Raw genomic sequence first — 17,394 nt, forward strand, 5'->3', positions numbered from 1 at the left:
ACACCCTGGGGTGAAAGGAAGAGAAACAAGGAAAAGGGAGTGATTTCCTGAGGAGCAATGAGCGGGGCAGGAGGTGAGGGAAGCAATCCCTGAGGGGCAGTTTTGAGGGATAAGCTTCCCTGAGGAGCAGTGCGGGGGAGTGACAGAAGCAATCCCTGAGAAACAGGTTGGAGATAATGGTGATTCCCCAAGGAGCAACGTGAGGGGGGTCAAAAGGGAGCAATCTCTGAGGGGCAATTTTGAGGGATAAGGGGAGCATCCCTGTGAAAGGGGTTATTCTGAGGAGGATGAGGGATGAGGGAGCCCAGAGAGCAGTTTGTGAAGGGATGAGAAATGGGAGTGTAATTCACAGAGAAGAGGCTGAGAGTTAAGGGGCTGAAGGGGGTCAGTGCTGGGGGTGAGAAGCCAGGGAGGTTTGGGCCATATGGAGGTGAAGGTGAATTGGGGGTTTTCCCTTCATGATCTCACACACCAGCCATTCCTCTGCAGCAGACTCAGGCCTCCAGCATCCCTAGGCCCCTGCTTCATGACCAGCAATTCCTCACAATAATCAGAGTTACTGGCTGCTGCTGCTGACACAGGCCTGGAGCGCCACAGGACACCACATTACCAGGCCCACCACAGGTGTTGCCCTGCACAAACCCAGGAGCCACAGCACCCTGGTCCTCACCTGGTCATATCCTGTTGCTCCTGCTGGACCTGCTCAGCCAGAAACCACTGGCCAGTGTTGTCCCCACTGATGGCATCTCCTCGCCAGGCAGCGCGAGGTGGAGATGGCGCGGGGTCAGGAGCCGGCTGCAAAGCAGAAGATTAATTAAGAGGCTGTGCCACTGCCTCGCTGTGATCTCAGTAACTGAACCGTTAAAGTGAGTTATTCTTCACAGGGTAATTACATTCCCCCTCTCTCTGTTATCCATCCCCTGATCTGTGCTGCACACACACCCAGTCAGGAGCAGGCCTGTGGTCCGTGAGTCCACGTGTCAGAGGGGAGATGGCCTGGCTGCCCCTTCTGCTTCCTGTGCCTTGGCATTACAGCTTCTGTAGCACACAGAGACATGCTGTTTGTGTGGACTGTGTGCTGTTTGTGTGCATTGTGTGTTGTTTGTGTGGATTCAATGCTTCCAGACATTCCAGATTTCAATGCTTACACAGCTCTAGGATCTCCCCATGTGCCACTATGGCCAGACACAGCAGTGCTGCTACACCGCTGATTTTGACTGAGAGTCCAACCTGCCTTTGTATCATGTTATCAATACCTGTTTCTGCTGCGTTCTGTGCTGTCAGGTTTCTTGTTGCATTTTTAAAGCTGCATTTCACATGGACATGTTTGGGAAACTCCTATGCAGAGCTCTTGTCCTAACAATCCCAGTGTAGGCAGGCATGACTAGGAGCCTATAAAATCAGACAACCAGAGAACCATAGAATCATTAATATAAGAAAACATTTTTAAGATCAAGTCCAGCTGTTACCTCAGCATCACCACCACGTTCAGCACTAAACCATATCACCACATGTGTTTTGAACACTTCAGGGCTGGAAACACAGCATTTTAGAGTATTATTTATAGTATTAGAAATAGTATATTTTAGAGGAACAGTCATTTTTCCTGTGAAACCTTTCATTTAGTAATAATAACCAGGCATTCGGTACAGCCATATTCTCTGTTAAAACGCTGCATCCTTTACTCTTTAACACCATTTCCTCAGCACATCACTCCCCCCGTTTCTAGCCCAGCTGCTTCCACAGATTTCAGCGTCACACTTTTCCCTCGGGGCCGTGCAGCCTGGCCGCCCGCCCGCCCGCTGCTCAGGCCTGTCCTGCTTGCGGATGTTCCTTTCGGGACAGAAACATTAGAGGGAGCTGGAGGCTCGCTGTGCCCGGCTGGATGGTTGGACGTGGCTGATGGCTGGCAGGAATGGCTGTCGGCACGTCCCAGGCGCCGGGGGGTCACTGCCTGTGTCATCCCGCACTTACCCAGCTCCAGGAGTGCCACTGAGAGGCTCCCGCCCTGCCTGGGAGGTGCAGGATCATCCAGCCCATGCTGGTGGTGCATGCTGATGTTTCTTCACCATAGCATTCCCTGCTCCAAAATCCCAGCAAATTCATCCTCCACAAACTGTGGTGCCTCCGAGGGGTCGGTGTGCCTGCCAGGGAGGACGGGTGCTTCTCCATCACTTGAGAGGATTCTGCACCCGTTCAGTCCTGATCTTCCCAGCACCACCAGCCTGCTCTGTGCCATGCTCACCGTGCCAGCCCTGCCACCCTGCATCTGGCACATCCTGGTTATTCAGCCCATGGTAAATTAAATCAGGGTGATTTGCATTGTGGCAGGAGCCAGAGGCTTAATTCCAGAGCAGTGTAAGGAAACACAGCTGTGGATCTGGGGAATAATGGATCTGTGTGGGACACTCACCATGGCGCTGTGGGATGGGGTGACAGGTCTGCTGCAGCGACCCAGCACCAACACCGTGGTGATCAGTGGTGTGTTAGACCAGAGGAATAAAAAGATGAGTGTCATACAGGAGACTTTACCATCCCAAAAATAAACCTGGGAACAAACACTCCTATAAAAGGCCCGGCGTCATTATTTCTGGGTCTGGATGCCAACAGATTCCTTCAGAGATCAGGCACTGGGCAAAGACAGCGCTGTTTTAGCTGGGCCATTCACAGTGGTGGACGTGAACAAAAGCCTCACCCCAGCAGTAACACTGGGCAGGGAAATCGCTGGGGTTCAGCTGGTGGGATGAAGGCTGACCCCATCCAGGGCTGGACATGAAGGGTCTCACAAGGCTATGAGCAGCTGGAATGAAACCAGAGAGACCAGAGTGCTCAGAGCTGGATAGCAGAGAACATCTGGCCTTTCTTCACCTCATGAAGGCAGAAAAGAACATTTAGAATGTGTGCTCCAAGCAAAGGCTAGAAAGGTATGTTCCAAGCAAAAGCCAGGCAGATGGAGCTCTCCCCTGGCTGAGCAGCTCACCTCAGAGGAGGCATTTTAGGATGTAAGGAAGCTCCGAGGAAGACTGCATGGCAAAGACAGAGACTTCCTGGGTGTGAGCCAGAGGAGGGCAAAGTGGGACCTGCCAAAACCCGTGCCTTAGCACCAAGCCTTGATCTTAACCTCCAGCCAGGTGAGAAGGTGACTCACGAGGCCCAGGGCCCACTCCAGCCATGGGACAGGTCTCCTGGGTTTTGGGAAAACCTGACCCTGCTCTGCTCCCGCTGACTGACCACAGCTCCAATTGCCCGTGCAATTCCACCCGGAGCTGGAATACTGTGGGAAAGCCAGAAGTGAACCCCATGGCTCTCCAAAATCCACACTTCACCATCCAAAACCACAAACAAGGCTGACCAAGGCCTTCTCCAGCAGTGAAGGAAACAGAGGTGCCATGCTGTGCCACCAAGGCTCCTGGTGCAGAGGGAGCAGCCACAGGAAACACAGGCAGGGCCAGACCTGTGTGCTGGGCTCTGCTGGGGTGCACAGCACTCATTCCCTGAGATGACTTCAGAGGGAGAACCTGCACACACCAGTCAAAATCACACCAAAATGGCACATACTACAGAAAAATCACCCTGGATGGTTGGTTTGGGTTGCCTGGATAGGAGACATGATTCTCTGCAGAATGCACAGGAGTTCTTTCCTCTGCCCCATCACAGGAAGCATTTTAAAAGCACCAAAAGGAAAATTAAATTTTTTTTTTTTATCCAAAGCAGCTGTTTTGCATCAAAACACATTTCACACCTTCCCCTCTGCATTGCCCAGTGCCAGTTTGGGGTTCACTGATGGTTCAGGAGAGCAGTCTGGTCCAAGGAAATGCATGTTACTCACTCCAGGGTGATTTTTTGGACAGACATAGAATCAAAGTGTTGGCTGATCACCCAGACCATCATTTGTCACCAGCAGAGCTGGGCCCAGACCCAAAATACTGAGGACACTTCATCTTTGCTCCTGCCCAGCTGCCTCATTGCTGAAGCCAGGTGTGACCCCACCAGCCACCCCAGTGCTGTGGCCACTCAGATCCAACCATGACCTGATGCTCCGTTAAATCCTGAAGACAGGCGGGCTGGCACCAAGCCACCACGTCACCCAAACCTGGCTGACCCTGCGCCAGCCAGGCCACCCCGGTGGCTCTGCAGTGGCCCCTTCCCCCTGGGCCTGTGCGGGCGGCATCGCCCTGCTCCGCTGCGGGGCTTTTCTCCAATGCAAATCCACACCAGGGTATTTATAGCGCCCTTATCCCGGCGGAGCCTATTTTGGGCTGATGCTCAGGCACCAGAGCAGCACAGGTTATTTTAACCCAGCGCTGGGTTATTTTCAGAGCTGCCCTTCTCTGCACGTGCTCAGGAATGGTTTCCAACTACCAGGCGCTTTCTGGGGTTCGGGAAATTGGGAAATGGGGAGAAGAGGGACCATGTGAAGGAATTTTAGAGATTTGAAGTTAAACCAGCATCTGCAGCAAAGCTGCCTTTGACACACCTGTCTGGGATCCACCTAGAATCCTGAAAGGATTGTCTGCAGGATAGCTCTTGAGCAAAAGACAGGAGGGGAACGATTTCTGAAGCACACAGCTGAGGGCCCAGTGATGGTGAAAGAACATGCAAGAGAGGAAGAGCAAAGAGCTGGATGCTCCTAAAATGTCCAGGGTCACCAGCTGGTGGCCCCAGGCCCAGGAGGGAACAATGGCTTTGTTCAACAGAGGCAGGAACAGCAGCATGGGATGGGACATGCTCCTCATCCTCAGCATGAAGGGAACCCCAGCTCTGTTCTCACCACATGCCATCCTGGAACAGTCAAGGAAGGGAGACTTCTGGAGCCATCCTGATCCAGATGCTGCAAGAAGCAGCTGCAGCATTTACCAGGCAGTGAGCCTGGATTCTCAGCAGCACTGCAGTGAGGCTCTCTCAGCTCAGAGCTGGGAGCAGCAGTTGGTCCATGGCAGAGCCCACAGCCCATTCCCCAAACCAGGGCTGCCATGGATGGGGTTCTGCCAGGGCAGCAGCACCATGACAATAGTATCCAGAGGGATCCAGCTCCATTCCCCAGCATAGCAGCAGGGCTGGAGAAGTCAGGATTTTTAATCTTTCAATTCAACAATGTCTTGCCTTGTCCATGTAAGAAAGCTCAGCAGGGCCTCTACAGTCTTTTCCCCACACCCTGATCTCCAGCCTCCAGTCCCCACTACATTCCCTATCCCACCATGTTTTCCTCTTGCCCTCAGTGTCCCCCTCTGCCTCCTGACCCATGGAGGGGTTGGGGGGATGTGCCAGGAGCGTCCCTGGGGGTGGCAGGGCAGTCCCAAAGCCACTGGTGCAGCTGGCAGGGAGCACAGCCCTGCCCCATGACCTCCGGTTCCCATTGGGATAGCGAGGATCACACCATCCTGCTGGGAAAAGTGAGTCAGGGCCTGAGCCCCTGCCAGCCCCTATTCCTGGCACCCCACCCCAGCCGCACTCCCAGCCCCCCGGGCCAGCAGCAGGCTGGGAAGGAACAAGTGAGTTGGGAAGGATACTGGGGAGAGGAGCCCCTGCATGGAGTGCCACCCACTTCCCCATCCGACATGCCCCCCCCCGCCACAGCCACCTACCCACCATATAGGTCTCAATGCATTTTTATTAAATTCTTACAAAACAGAATACAAAATTCTGGCATCAACAATTGTTATAAAGGAAAACTTCAATTCAGCTGTATCAGGTCACCTGGTACATACAGTAAAGTGCTTCTTTTTGTGTGTTTGTTTTTTTTTTCTTTTTTTGTTTTAGTATTTTTGTCTTTTTTTTTTTTTTTAATATTTTCTTTTTTATTTCCCAGCCAGCCCCTGAGCAGTGGCTGCTGTTGCACAAACCAACAGTGCGTTAACGTGACTCTTGTTGAACCAGCTTTGGCAGTCTTCATCAATTGTAAAGTGGAGAAAGTTTCTCCTGGTTTGATAAAAAAGAGTTAGCTTCACAGTAAACGTTTCTAACCAGTTCTAAGTCGAGTTAGTTGGCTGGAGGAAGGGTGGGGGGGAAGGAGAGGAAGCGAAAACACTTAACATTTCCAGCTTAAAAAAAAAGAAAAATTTTTGAAATTGGTTTCCAAGATAGATGCTCTATGGAGGGGGAAAGTTTGGAAAGAGGAAGAGGAGGAAGAAGAGTGCTGGCAAGAGGGGGTCGCTGGTGCTGGACCACGGGAGCATCTGTCTGGAAACCGCCCCGGGAGAGGTGCTGGCAGCGGGGAGGGGACGTCTGGCCCTGGCACAAGGGTGTCCCCAGCCATGCCTGCCCCACCAGGGCACCTGTGGGTGCCCAGCACTGCCACCAGCCAGGCTGGAGGTTTTCCAGTCAGTTCCTGGCTCTTAGAGGCATTTCAAGATTCTCTACCAATGCACAGACCCGGCCTTGGGTCACACCCCCGAGTACCATGCCAGGAGCACCGGGTCCACACCAAACCCCACCCAAAATGCAAAGCCAAGCCCGGGACGAGCTCAGATGCTCCCAGCACATCCTCCAACTCCTACAAACTCCCACAGCATCTTCTGGCTGCACATCCCCGGCCGAGGACACCCACGGGACACAGGCAGGGTCACCCAGGCCTTCCCCAGTGTGTGGTGTACTTACACATAGATATAAAAGAGATCGCTCTTATCATGGGGGAAAAAGGGAAACTCAGTTTGCCAACAAAAGCAGCATGTGGGACAGATACATTTTGGAGACATCCCCCTGCCATCGCCTTCCCATGACTTTTTTGTTTTTTAAAAAAGGCTGCGGCGTGCAGCATCAACGATAGCTTCACAATACCAGCTCAAGGCATCGCGTACTGTACATCATTCAAGTATTTCTTAATATAAGACAACAAGGAATTATCTACAACTGATAAAACAAAATAAGCTATAAAAAGTAACAATGTACAATCAAGATGGATTTTTTTTTGTTTTTGTTAAAGGAGGCCTCTCCAGGGTGTCCTGGTGCCTGCAGGGAGGGTCTCCCCTCACCACTGCCTTGCTCCTCTCCACCCAGCACAGTGGGACTGGGAACACATAGGGAGAAGGAGATCACAAATGCGAGACAGTTTTGGGGGTGGGATGGGGATGGAGTCACCCTCCTCAGCCCCCTGGGTCAGCAGAAAGGCTGGGAAGGGTGAGAGAAGATGGCCCCTGGCCTAAACTCCATCAACACCCAAGATCATCATCTCCCAAGATAACTCACACACACCTCCCTGAAACAAAAAACAACATATATTGCATAGTATTGCTGTCAGCAGTCTTAAAATAAAAAGGAGAACTTTCTTTTTTTTTTTTTCCAGAGACAGTGACTGTCATCAGCTGAAGACCCAGGGAAGTCTGTTTCCCAACTCAGAGCTCCCAAACCCTAACACCTGTGCACGATGGGCCAAGGCTGCTTTTGCAAAATATGAAGCTCAAAGCACTGAGTGAGAAGGGACAGGAGGAGGCTACGAAGGGGGCACTGCCCTCCCAGTAGGATGGGGGCTGGCAGCGGGCACAGCTTGGTGGCAGAACCCCAAGCAGTGCCTGTGGCAGGGAGCAGGGGGTGTCAGGGGGATCTGGAGGCTGGTCTGGCCCGAGCACACGCCCTGCTCCCCTGGACAGACCCAGAAACAAGCCAAGGGCCTCAGCACCCCGAGTCCTTCCTACCCTGAAGCAAACTCCAAGGAAAGGACAACGCCGTGCACGCCTGAACACACGTAAACAGGGATGCACATGCACAACCACCCACACCAGTGCTCTCCCTGCTGAACACCCTGCTGCTCTGACCCCAAATCTTCCAGCCCCACATCCCCAGCTGCTCCCAGGCTGCTCCCCTGTGCCCTAGCCTTTGGGTGCTGCTACCAGCTTGCCTGCTCACCCACTGGCACCCCTGGAGCATTGGGCACCCTCTGTGCCCCCCGACCCTCCTGCCACGGCAGCCTCGGGGCCAGCCTGAAGCCACGGCAGGTCTCACTGTCCTGCAGCAGGTCCTGATGCTTTTTAAGGGGGTCATTGTTTTCCACAGAGCACACAATTCCCAGACAGTGTTTCTGGCTGCTCTGGCCACCCTGAACACCTCATCCCCCATGCACATCCCCAAGGGCACAACCACCAGCCCTTCCAAAACCCAGGGTGCAACACCTGACCTGGCACAAGAGCACAGCCCTGGATGCCCATGCAGCCCCCAGGGAGCCGCCAGCCGGAGCGTGGGAGGAAAGGAAGACATTTCTCCATGCCCTGTTGAGAAGCACAGCTGGCAGTTTAAAACCAACAGTAATTAAAAAAGGAAAGAAAAAAAAAAAAAAAAGGGCAAAAAGAAAAAGAAAAGGGGTGAATAGCTTATTCTGGAAGCAGGAGGCCAAGGAGAGAGGGTGGGTTGGGTGCTGCTCCCTTGCTGGCACCATCTCTCCCCAGCCCGAGCAGTTCCCTGCACTGTGTCCCCCTGGAGCCGAGCTGGGGACGCCCCCGAGCACAGGACAGAGGGGGTCCCCACACCCGGGAGGTGCCTCCAGACCCCCAGGAAGGGGATTTTGTGGGATCTCCCCCAACACTGGAGAGAAACCTGCAGCTCTGAGGGGAGGGACGAGGTTAAAACGCAACTCCCGTTGTTGAAAACGCGACCGAGGGTCTTTTGTTCACAGTATGAAATGAGCTGAAATCGTCAAAGCAGCCGCGGACACAAAGAGTCCTTTGGTGTCAGGGAGGGGGAAAAATGTCAGAGGAGAAACCAAGAGCTGGGAAACAAAAGTCCGTGTGTCTGTCAGATGTCCTTGAGTGTGCCCTGGGTGAAGCAACCTCACACTTGATTTAATATCTTTAAAAAAAAAAAGATCTTAAACAAACCCTCCCACCCCCAGACCTACAAGATCAGCAAAACCTTGGAAACCAGCCACAGGGACGAGTCCTGATCTTGTCACTAGCCAGAAACAGTGGGGTCAGGGAGGGAAAGGAGAAGAAAGAAAGGGGGAGAAGGGGGGACATGGGGTACAGCAGGTGTGAGGGGCACCACTCAGGCTTGGTCGGCCACCAGGACCAGCGGGGCCACCAGGTGCTGCCCAGAGGCCACTGCCTTGGCCAGGCTGCTCTTCTGCCGCCGCTTGGCCAGCTTGGACTCAGAGGGAGGGGAGAGCTGCATGGCCCGTGAGGTAGCTTTGATGATGATGGGTCGTGCTTCCTCCTCCGCCTCTTCCTCCTCGTCCTCATCATGCCGTGTCAGCTGGCGGTTGACAGCGATGGCCTCAGCAGCAAAGGAGGTGAGCTCTTTGGCACTGCTGTTCCTGCAGGGGAGGCACGGGCTCAGGGGGGGTGTGGGGGGCTGGAGGGAGGTCAGAATCAAATATCCAGGTGTCCCTCCTCACATGCTGGCCATGCCAGACACCAAAATCAAACCCAAAGCAGCAGGGCTGTCCAGACACAGAGTCATGGCAGAGCCCCCAAAAAGCAGAAGGAACAGATAGTAGTGCTGCTGAGTGGAGTCAGGATTTAGGGGGTTGGCAGGGGCCCCAGGGCAACCCACACTCACCTCTGCAGGATGATGGGGGTTGGCAGGGTGTTATCTGGGGCACACTGCAAACAAAATGCAGCCAGTCAGAGCCAGGATTGTGCAGACAGGTGCTCCCCACCCCGGATATCGGGAGCAGAGAGAGGGGAGGGGAAATCCAGCACTCACCCCTTGCACCCAAGGGTGCTCCAGGACCTGGGCTGCGCTGAGCCGCTTCTTGGCATCTCTCACCAGCAGCTTGGAAATGAGGTCTTTGGCTCCAAAGGAGATATGTGCCCAGTCCTTGTCAGGAAACTCATACTTCCCCTCCTGGATGCTCTCAAAGAGCATGTTCTGAGCAGGGGGAGAAATAACAGGGGCTGAGCCATGAGTGCTGCAGCCAAACTGGGGGTGGGTTTGGGCGCTGCTGGGGTCCCCCACTCACCTGGCAGGTGTGGCACGCCTCGCCCCGGTCCCAGCCGCAGTCAGAGCCACAGTGGCCCACAAAGGGGGGGTACCCGCTCAGCATGATGTACAGGATGACACCCAGGCTCCACAGGTCACAGCGCTTGTCGTAGATTGAGGCCTCCTCGTTGAAGGCTTCCACCACCTCTGGGGCCATGTACTCGGCTGAGCCACACTGCAGGGACAGGCGGGGTGAGCCCCGAGGGTGGGGACCCAAGGGGCAGGGGGTGAGCCCCGAGGGTGGGGACCCAAGGGGCACAGGGTGAGCCCCGAGGGTGGGGACCCAAGGGGCACGGGGTGAGCCCCGAGGGTGGGGACCCAAGGGGCAGGGGGTGAGCCCCGAGGGTGGGGACCCAAGGGGCACAGGGTGAGCCCCGAGGGTGGGGACCCAAGGGGCAGGGGGGCTGGGAGGGTCCTGCCAGATCTCCGGGGCTGCACCTCTGAATGGAGGGCGCTCCCCAGGTTTGCTCCCACCACATCGCCCTGCTGGGTTTCCCACCACAGAGGATGCCACAGACCCGCCTCTCTGGGGTCACCCAACAGCAGCTGCCACCCCGAAGGAAAAAAAAAAAATAACGCCTAAAGGGTGCAACCCCCCACGGCACAGCAGAGCCAGACCCACAGGACCCACAGCATTGTCACCACCCAACCGGCTCCGCGGGGCAGGCCCAGAGCCTGGGAGCGGCCGCAGGACACGGTGGGACGAGCCGGCCGTGCCTGTTCCTCCGCCTGACCGCGCCGGGTCCCCGGCCGGCACGGGCGGAGCTGCCGCGCAGGGTCCGGGGCGGGAGGAGTTAACGCAGCGCGGAGCCGGCGGCCCCATTCCCCTATCGCTCCGGGGACTCTGGGGCTTTCCAGCGCATGACCCGCAGCCCACACAGGCCCCGTGACCAGGGGAGAAAAGAGCTGCAGCCAGCAGATAATCGCCCCGTAACGAGAGAGGCCTCCCGACGAGGGGCCTCTCCGGCCCCAGCAGCTGATGCCACCGCAGAAAACAACACCCGCAGCTCGATCCCGGTGGGAACGGAGCGGCCGCCCATGGGCTGAGCACGGGGAAACTCGGGGCACCGCGGGAGCTCGGGTCCCGCCCCGGAGGAAGGAGGGGTTTGGGGGGCTCTGGCCGCCGCCCCGGCCGCGCTCTCCGCACGGGCTCCGCTCCGCCCTGCCCGGCTCGTCCGCACCCCCGAAACACCGGGGTGCAGGGCGGTGCCCGCACGGGGGGCACCCGCGGCTGGCGATAAGGGGAGCGCGGCTTTCTGCGGGAGGTGGCATCTGTGCGGCACGGGGACACCCGGGAGCTCTCGGCGTGCCCAGCCCGCAGCGCAGCCCCGCAGGCTCGGCCCCCGCCCCTCGCCCAGGAGCCGGGGAAGCGGGGCCCCCCGCCCGGTGCTGACCCGGCTGAGCCCCGCGGGCTCGGCGCAGCCGCCGCGCTGCTCGGGCTGTTGCTAAGGCTCACGGCAGCCCGGGCGCCGCGCCAGCCCCGGCCCCCCCGCCTTATGTAACCGCATCTCCCTGCCACGGCGGGCGGGGACGGGGGACGAGCAGGGGTGTCGGTGCAGCTCCGCTCCTGCGGGCTGCAGGGCAGCTGGGGGGACCCCGCAACGCGGGGGGCTCGCACGCTTACCGGGGTGAGCAGCTCCGGAGTGGAGATGGGGGAGCAGTCGCCGTTCAGCTTGATGCCGCTTCCCAGGTCAAAGTCGCAGATCTTCACTGGGGAGACCTGGGGAGAGGGGGGAAGGAGTGGTCGGTGACCCCCCCAGCATCCTCCAGGAACCAGAGCTGGCAGCCCCCCGGGGACCACAGCCGTGTTTTCAAGCCACAGCTGCTCAATGCCGGGTTGTGTCATGCTTCACACCACGCTGTGCTGTGGCATATGGGGTGTGTGTGTGTCCCTGGCAGGACCTGGGGGGGGGGGTGTGAATGTGTCCCTGGCAGGCCCCTCCTGCACCCCCCATCTGAGGAATCACCCCACTGTGCCCACCCCCCCAGGCAGCACACCCTGCACCCACCCTGGCTGCTCCCCGCTCACCTGGTCTGGGCTCTCACACAGGATATTTTCTGGTTTCAGATCCCTGTGTGCAATCCCTGGGGGCAAAAGAGCCAATGAGGGTAAAAATCCCCCTCCTGCAAGACTGCTATAGTGTAAAGTCTGGGGGTGGCACAGGGATCCCTCCCTCCCCACCCCAAATCACTGCCTGCACCCTGGCAAAAGGCAAAACTTGCTGCTGGGCCCAGATCCCAACCAGACTGGAGGAACAGGATCTGCACCACAAAAAGCCTTGTGATGCAGCTGGGCCTGACCCTGCGTGCTGGGACGGGCACTGTCCCCTGGGCAGGAGGGTGGGAGAGGCAGTGACACCCCCGGGAGGGCCCAGCGCACCCCAGGGTGTCCTCAGTGGCACCTGGGGCATCGCAGCTCACCTTTGTTGTGCAGAAAGTGCAGGGCACTGGCGATATCCTGCACCACCACGCTGGCCTCCAGCTCGTTGAAGTGGCGTCTCCGGTGGATGTGGGTCAGGATGGAGCCTGTGGCCAGGTGAGAGCAGAGCTGGGGCTCGTGGGGGTCCTGGTGCCCCAGCTCCCTCCCCCCCAGGGCCGCACTCACCTCCCCTCATCTTCTCAAACACCAGGTAAAACCTCTCCTCCTCCTCGAAGAACTCAATCAGCTCCAGGACATTCCTGCAGGGACCATGGCATCAGTCCAGCATCCCCCCAAAACACCTCCTGGGGTCCCCCCACAGCCCCATCCAACACAGGACCCCGAGAGGGATGCAGGATGGGAAAACTGGGCTTGCAATGATTGAAACCACACGGCCAGGGCCCCCCTGGCCGAATTCCAGGAGGGAGAGGGGCTTGCAGCGCCCGGCTCCGCTCCTCCCTAATTGCTCACAGCCCCTCCTGGCTCGCTGGCCCGCCCCACACAGCCCGGCTCAGCAGCAGGGGCTCGGCTCCAACTTGGCCACCGAGGCCCTGTCGTCATGGCAAACCACTGAACGTCCCCTGCGGATGCTCCACCGTGGCCAACGGGGTCAAGGGGAGGGAGCGTGGGCAGAGGGCGGCCTGGCTGTGGCCCACGGGTGCCGCGAGCATCAGCCGGGTCTCAGCCCGCTCCCCGTGCCCACAGCGGGGGATGCGCTGCCGTACCTGTGTCCCTGGCACTGATAGAGCATCTCCACCTCCCGGAAAACCCTGCTCCGGATGTGTCCCAGGCGCTTCTCTATGATCTGGAAGGCAAAGAGGGGGTGCCAGGGAGGGGCCGGGGCACTGCTGCCCCTGCGGCGCGGGGACCGCGGGGCGGGCGCGGCTCAGGCAGCAGAACAGGCTGTTCTGGCGCGGGTGCCAAGCGGCAGCGGCCGTGCCAAGCCGCTCCCTCCGGGGCCGGGGCCAGCACAGCTCCACGTGACGCTGAGCAGCGGCGCGGCCAAGGGCCCTATGCCCCACTGGGCGCTGACCCTGGCCGTGCCAAGGGTGGGCAGGGGGACACCCCACACGGGGATGGGGCAGATGGGTGCTGTCATTGCCCTTTGGGGTACACAGAGCGCTCCACCACCACAGCCCTCCCTGCTGCCTCAGTTCCCCATCTGGGGCACCCAAAGGGCCCCATGGAGTGATAGGGGAGGCAAAGCTCTCCCAGTATTTGGCTGCATCTTGGACACAGGGCCCATCCCAGAGCCCACATGCCACGGCTCAGAGTCTGTGAGGTGCAGGGCCACGGGACACCATCCCTGATGCCAAGAGCTCACCCCAACCCCCTCCAGCACCCGCATGAGAGAGACCTCCCTGGAGTGAGCAGGGGCTGAGCACCCTGCCAGCACCACATGCCCCTGTCTGCCCCAAGTCCCCAGACGCATCCCAAGTGTTAGTTTAGTCTCTGGCCTGGCCCCATCGACAGAGAGAGGAGCGTGGCTAAGGGGGTCACCAAAGACCCCAAGCTGGATGGTGGCTGACATCGGTGTGCCATCACCCCTGCCACATCCCTGTCCCTCTGCCTTCCCTCCAGCCCATAGAGCCACAGTCCTGGGCCAGCACCGGATGGTCCTGGGAGCTGGGAGAGCCCCAGATGTGGAGGGCAGAAATGGAGACTGAGGCAGGGGGTGGGAGGAGGGCAGCTCTGCAGCCCCGGCAGTGGAGCTTTACCTTCACCGCGTACTCCTTGTTGGTGATGAGGTTCACGCAGGACTGGACTCTGGCGTGGGCCCCTTCTCCCAGCACCTCCTCCTGCAGCTGGTAAACATCTGGCAGGGGAGAGGTCACCTGAGCTGCCGGCCCCACTGCACACAGCCTGGGACACCAGGAGGGCCCAGCCCTGCCCCAGGCCAAGGGGAACCCCTGGGTGCCCGAGCAGCCCCGCTCACCTTCGAACCTGCCGGAGAAGCTGTCGGTGGCCCTGCAGCGCTTCTTCTTCTTGTTCCTTTTCTTGGCATCAGGGATGTCGATGGGTTGACTTGAAGGCATGTCTGTGCCAGATCAAAGCCACCTGTGTCAGCCATCCCTGTCCACCCACAGCTCCTCCAGCAGCGCCAGGGCTGCCCCCAGAGCCTGAGGGCCAAAATCCCAGGGGCAGGATGGGAGGGAGGAGCCCCGTGAGGAGCGACTCACCAGGACGGGGCGGGCACTCAAAGTTGAAGACGGGCTCCAGGTGGTTGGACTGGTCGAACTCCAGGTCAAAAGGGTTTTGCCCCTGTGGGAGCCAAGAGCAGCAGTGAGGTGGCAGCTGCTGGATCAGCCACCACCGGCTGCCACCCTGAGCCCAGCACAGACACACAGCCCAGCGTGCTCTGGCTCCTGGGACACATTCTGCTCACTGCCCCGTGGTGCAGGACCCCAGCTCATGGTGGGGCACAGCAGAGCTCCAGGGAGAGCCAGAGGATGAGCAGGAAGGCTTTGACCACATCTCCTGATGGGGACGGTGCTGCAGGGTCACTCCTCCAGCCAGCCCCAGGCCAGCACACGGGGGATGATGAGAGGGACCGCAGCCACCCACACCAACCCAACCCCAAATCTCCACCCAAACCTGAACCACAGTGAGCTAGGAGGAGGAGGAAGAGAAGTCACAGGGCAAGACGGGCACCAGGGCCACCCCTCCATGTCCTCCCAGCTCCGTGCAAGGTCACAGGGGCTGGAGCCTGCTCTGCCCTGCTCCAGTAGACATTGTGTCCACCAAGCTGTGGGATACCCCCAACCCAGCAGGATCAGGCCTCACTCCAAACCCTCCTGCGCCCCGGGATCCATGGAGGGCATGGGACCCGCTCCTTCCCCCACACTGAACCACACTGGCACCCAAAGGGACATGGGGACCCCCTGCTTCCTGCTCCCCTCAGCCACCCATGGGATGGGGCAGTGCTAGGGGCAGAAGGGCCCCCTCCTCCCCAGGATTATGAAATCTGTTTGGGTGGAGGTGGCAGCTCCAGCGGCGTTCCCAAACCCGCCCGGTGCCCGGGCCGGCTGCCAGCCCCAGCACGGCCAGCCCGGCCACCGCCAGAAACACCCAGAAGGCGCCTGTTTACCGCAGCCTGGGGGCCGGGGGTCCCCACGGAACGGGGGGGCAGGTTCACACCAGGAGCACCCCCCCACCAAGCACCACTCTGGATCTCCGGGACCAAAACTCTCCTGTGCTGCATTTTCCCAGCTTTCCTCCCCCTGAAAACCTGGATTTGGGGAGCGCAGCATCGCCCCGCAGCTGCTGCCCCCCGGGAGGAGCCCCGGCGGGATGGGGGGGCCGAGGCCTCCGGGAGAGGCACGGGGTGTGCGGGAGGGCAGGGCAAGTACGGGGGGGCACTGGGGGGGCAATTGGGGACCAGGGGGCCCTGCCAGCTGCCGCAGCACTGCCACACAAAGGTCTGGGGGATGGGAGGCTGCGCACGGGCTCCATCAGCACAGCCGAGGTGTCCCCTCCATCCCCAGCCACCGCGGGGGGACACAAACCCCGGCCAGAGGCCACCCGAGCAGGAGCGGGGGTCGCTGCCATGGGGGGGCGGGTTAGGGGGACGCCCCCCGCACCCCGGAGCTGGAGCGGAACCGAACAAAGGACCCCCCCAACCCACAGCCAGGAGGCGGCTCGGGAAGGGGGGAACCGAACGGAGCGGGACCACAGCGACCCCCGCACCCCGGGGTGACAGCGGCAGGTGAGCCGGGGGGTGACGGGCCCGGGCTGGGGTGCCCAGGGCATCCCGGCATCGAGCCTCGCACGGCCCCGCCGGGCCGGGCCTGGGGAGCCCTGAGACCACCCCCACATCGCTGCCGACCAGGACAAGGGGTGCAACTGGGCGGGGGGAAAGTGCAGCCAACCCACCCGCGGGGGATCCCCGCGGGAGCTGCAGCATCCCAGCGCCCACCCGAGGCACGGGGGGAGACACTGACCCAGCCCCGGGAGCACCGCGACCTCCGGGACGAGGGAACAGGGGGGTCCCCCTGCACGGTTTGGGTGGCAGCACCCCCAGAGCTCCTCGGTTTGGGGGGCGTCGGGGGTGGGGCAGGAAGCGGCCGGGCCCCCTCCGTTCCCGGGCAGGGGATGCAGCGATGCGGGCGCACCCCGGCCCCGGAGCCCCCCAGAGCATCCCCGTGGGCGCGGGGAGCAGCCCCTTACCTTGAAGGAGCGGTGGAATCCCGGGATCTCTGATTTCTTCTGCACCATCTTGCTGCGGGGGGGGGCGGGGGGCGGCGTTGCTGGGAGAAATGAGGGGGGGGCGGCAAAATAAAAAAAAAAGGGGGATGGGGGGAGGGAGGCGGAGGGACGGGCAGAGCCGGAGGGGAGTCCGGGGGGTGGCCGAGACCTGCGGGGAGAGGAGGAGGAAGGGGTGGGGGTCAGGCGGTTGCGGCCCCCCCCGGACCCTGCCCGGTTCCGCCCCCGAGCCCCCCGGGCCGGGCTCACCGGCGCGGCCCCGCAGAGCCGCCGCTGCTGGTGGTACCGCAGCCCGCACCGCCGCCCGCTCCGCTCCGCGCCGCTCCGCCGCCGCCGGGGGGGGACGCGCCGCCCCCGCCCCCGCCGCCTTTATAGGCACGGCCCGGCCCCGCCCCGCCCCGCCCCGGGACGGGGACACCCCGCCGGGGCCGCCCCGGGCACGCAAACACCCCCGCCCAGGGTCACAGCAGCACCCCGGACACCCGCGGGGAGCGCGGCCACCCCCCGGGACACAAAAACCCCTCCCCGGGCGCCCACCGGGACACAAACCGTGCCCGCCCCCGAGGACACATTCCCCCCTCCCCGGGAACGCAAACAACCCCCCCAGAGCCCCGGGCACGGGGACAGAAACACTTCCCCCCGTGAGCCCCCAGCCCCCGGCACAAACGCCCCCCGTGCAGCACCGGGGGACACAAACGCCCCCCTGGACACGCAAACAGCCCCCCCCGACATCCCAATTCCTCCTGGAGACACAAAGACCCCCCCGGGCACCCACTGGGGAAACAGCCTCCCTAAGGGGACACCCCAAACGCCCCCCGGGGCCACCCACACCCCACCCCGGGCACCCACCCGGGACCTCACCC

General features: G+C 60.4%; 1 protein-coding gene across 1 annotated transcript; it reads right to left on the bottom strand.

Moving 5' to 3' along the window:
• Nucleotides 1–5,593: 5,593 nt before the first annotated feature.
• On the bottom strand, nucleotides 5,594–16,861 carry MKNK2 (MAPK interacting serine/threonine kinase 2). The gene is made up of 14 exons (XM_077788779.1): nucleotides 16,781–16,861; nucleotides 16,496–16,682; nucleotides 14,509–14,590; nucleotides 14,265–14,366; nucleotides 14,047–14,144; nucleotides 13,054–13,133; nucleotides 12,515–12,588; nucleotides 12,331–12,435; nucleotides 11,939–11,994; nucleotides 11,534–11,629; nucleotides 9,890–10,084; nucleotides 9,634–9,798; nucleotides 9,487–9,530; nucleotides 5,594–9,241 (listed from the first exon to the last, which is right to left on the bottom strand). Exons 2-14 carry the CDS (start codon nucleotides 16,541–16,543, stop codon nucleotides 8,974–8,976), a joined length of 1,413 nt encoding a protein of 470 aa, XP_077644905.1. The 5' UTR covers nucleotides 16,544–16,682; nucleotides 16,781–16,861; the 3' UTR covers nucleotides 5,594–8,973.
• Nucleotides 16,862–17,394: the final 533 nt, after the last annotated feature.

This window comes from Lonchura striata, chromosome 28 (genome assembly GCF_046129695.1).
Source record: "Lonchura striata isolate bLonStr1 chromosome 28, bLonStr1.mat, whole genome shotgun sequence".
NCBI lineage: Eukaryota > Metazoa > Chordata > Aves > Passeriformes > Estrildidae > Lonchura > Lonchura striata.

Coding starts and splice junctions, on each gene's coding strand:
- MKNK2 (XM_077788779.1), bottom strand. CDS start 16,543: ATGGTGCAGAAGAAATCAGAGATCCCGGGATTCCACCGCTCCTTCAAG. Junction 14,367..14,508: donor TGAGTGCCCGCCCCGTCCTG/GTGAGTCGCTCC, acceptor GATCTGGCACAG/ACATGCCTTCAAGTCAACCC. Junction 9,799..9,889: donor AGGCGTGCCACACCTGCCAG/GTGAGTGGGGGA, acceptor CCCCCTGCTCAG/AACATGCTCTTTGAGAGCAT.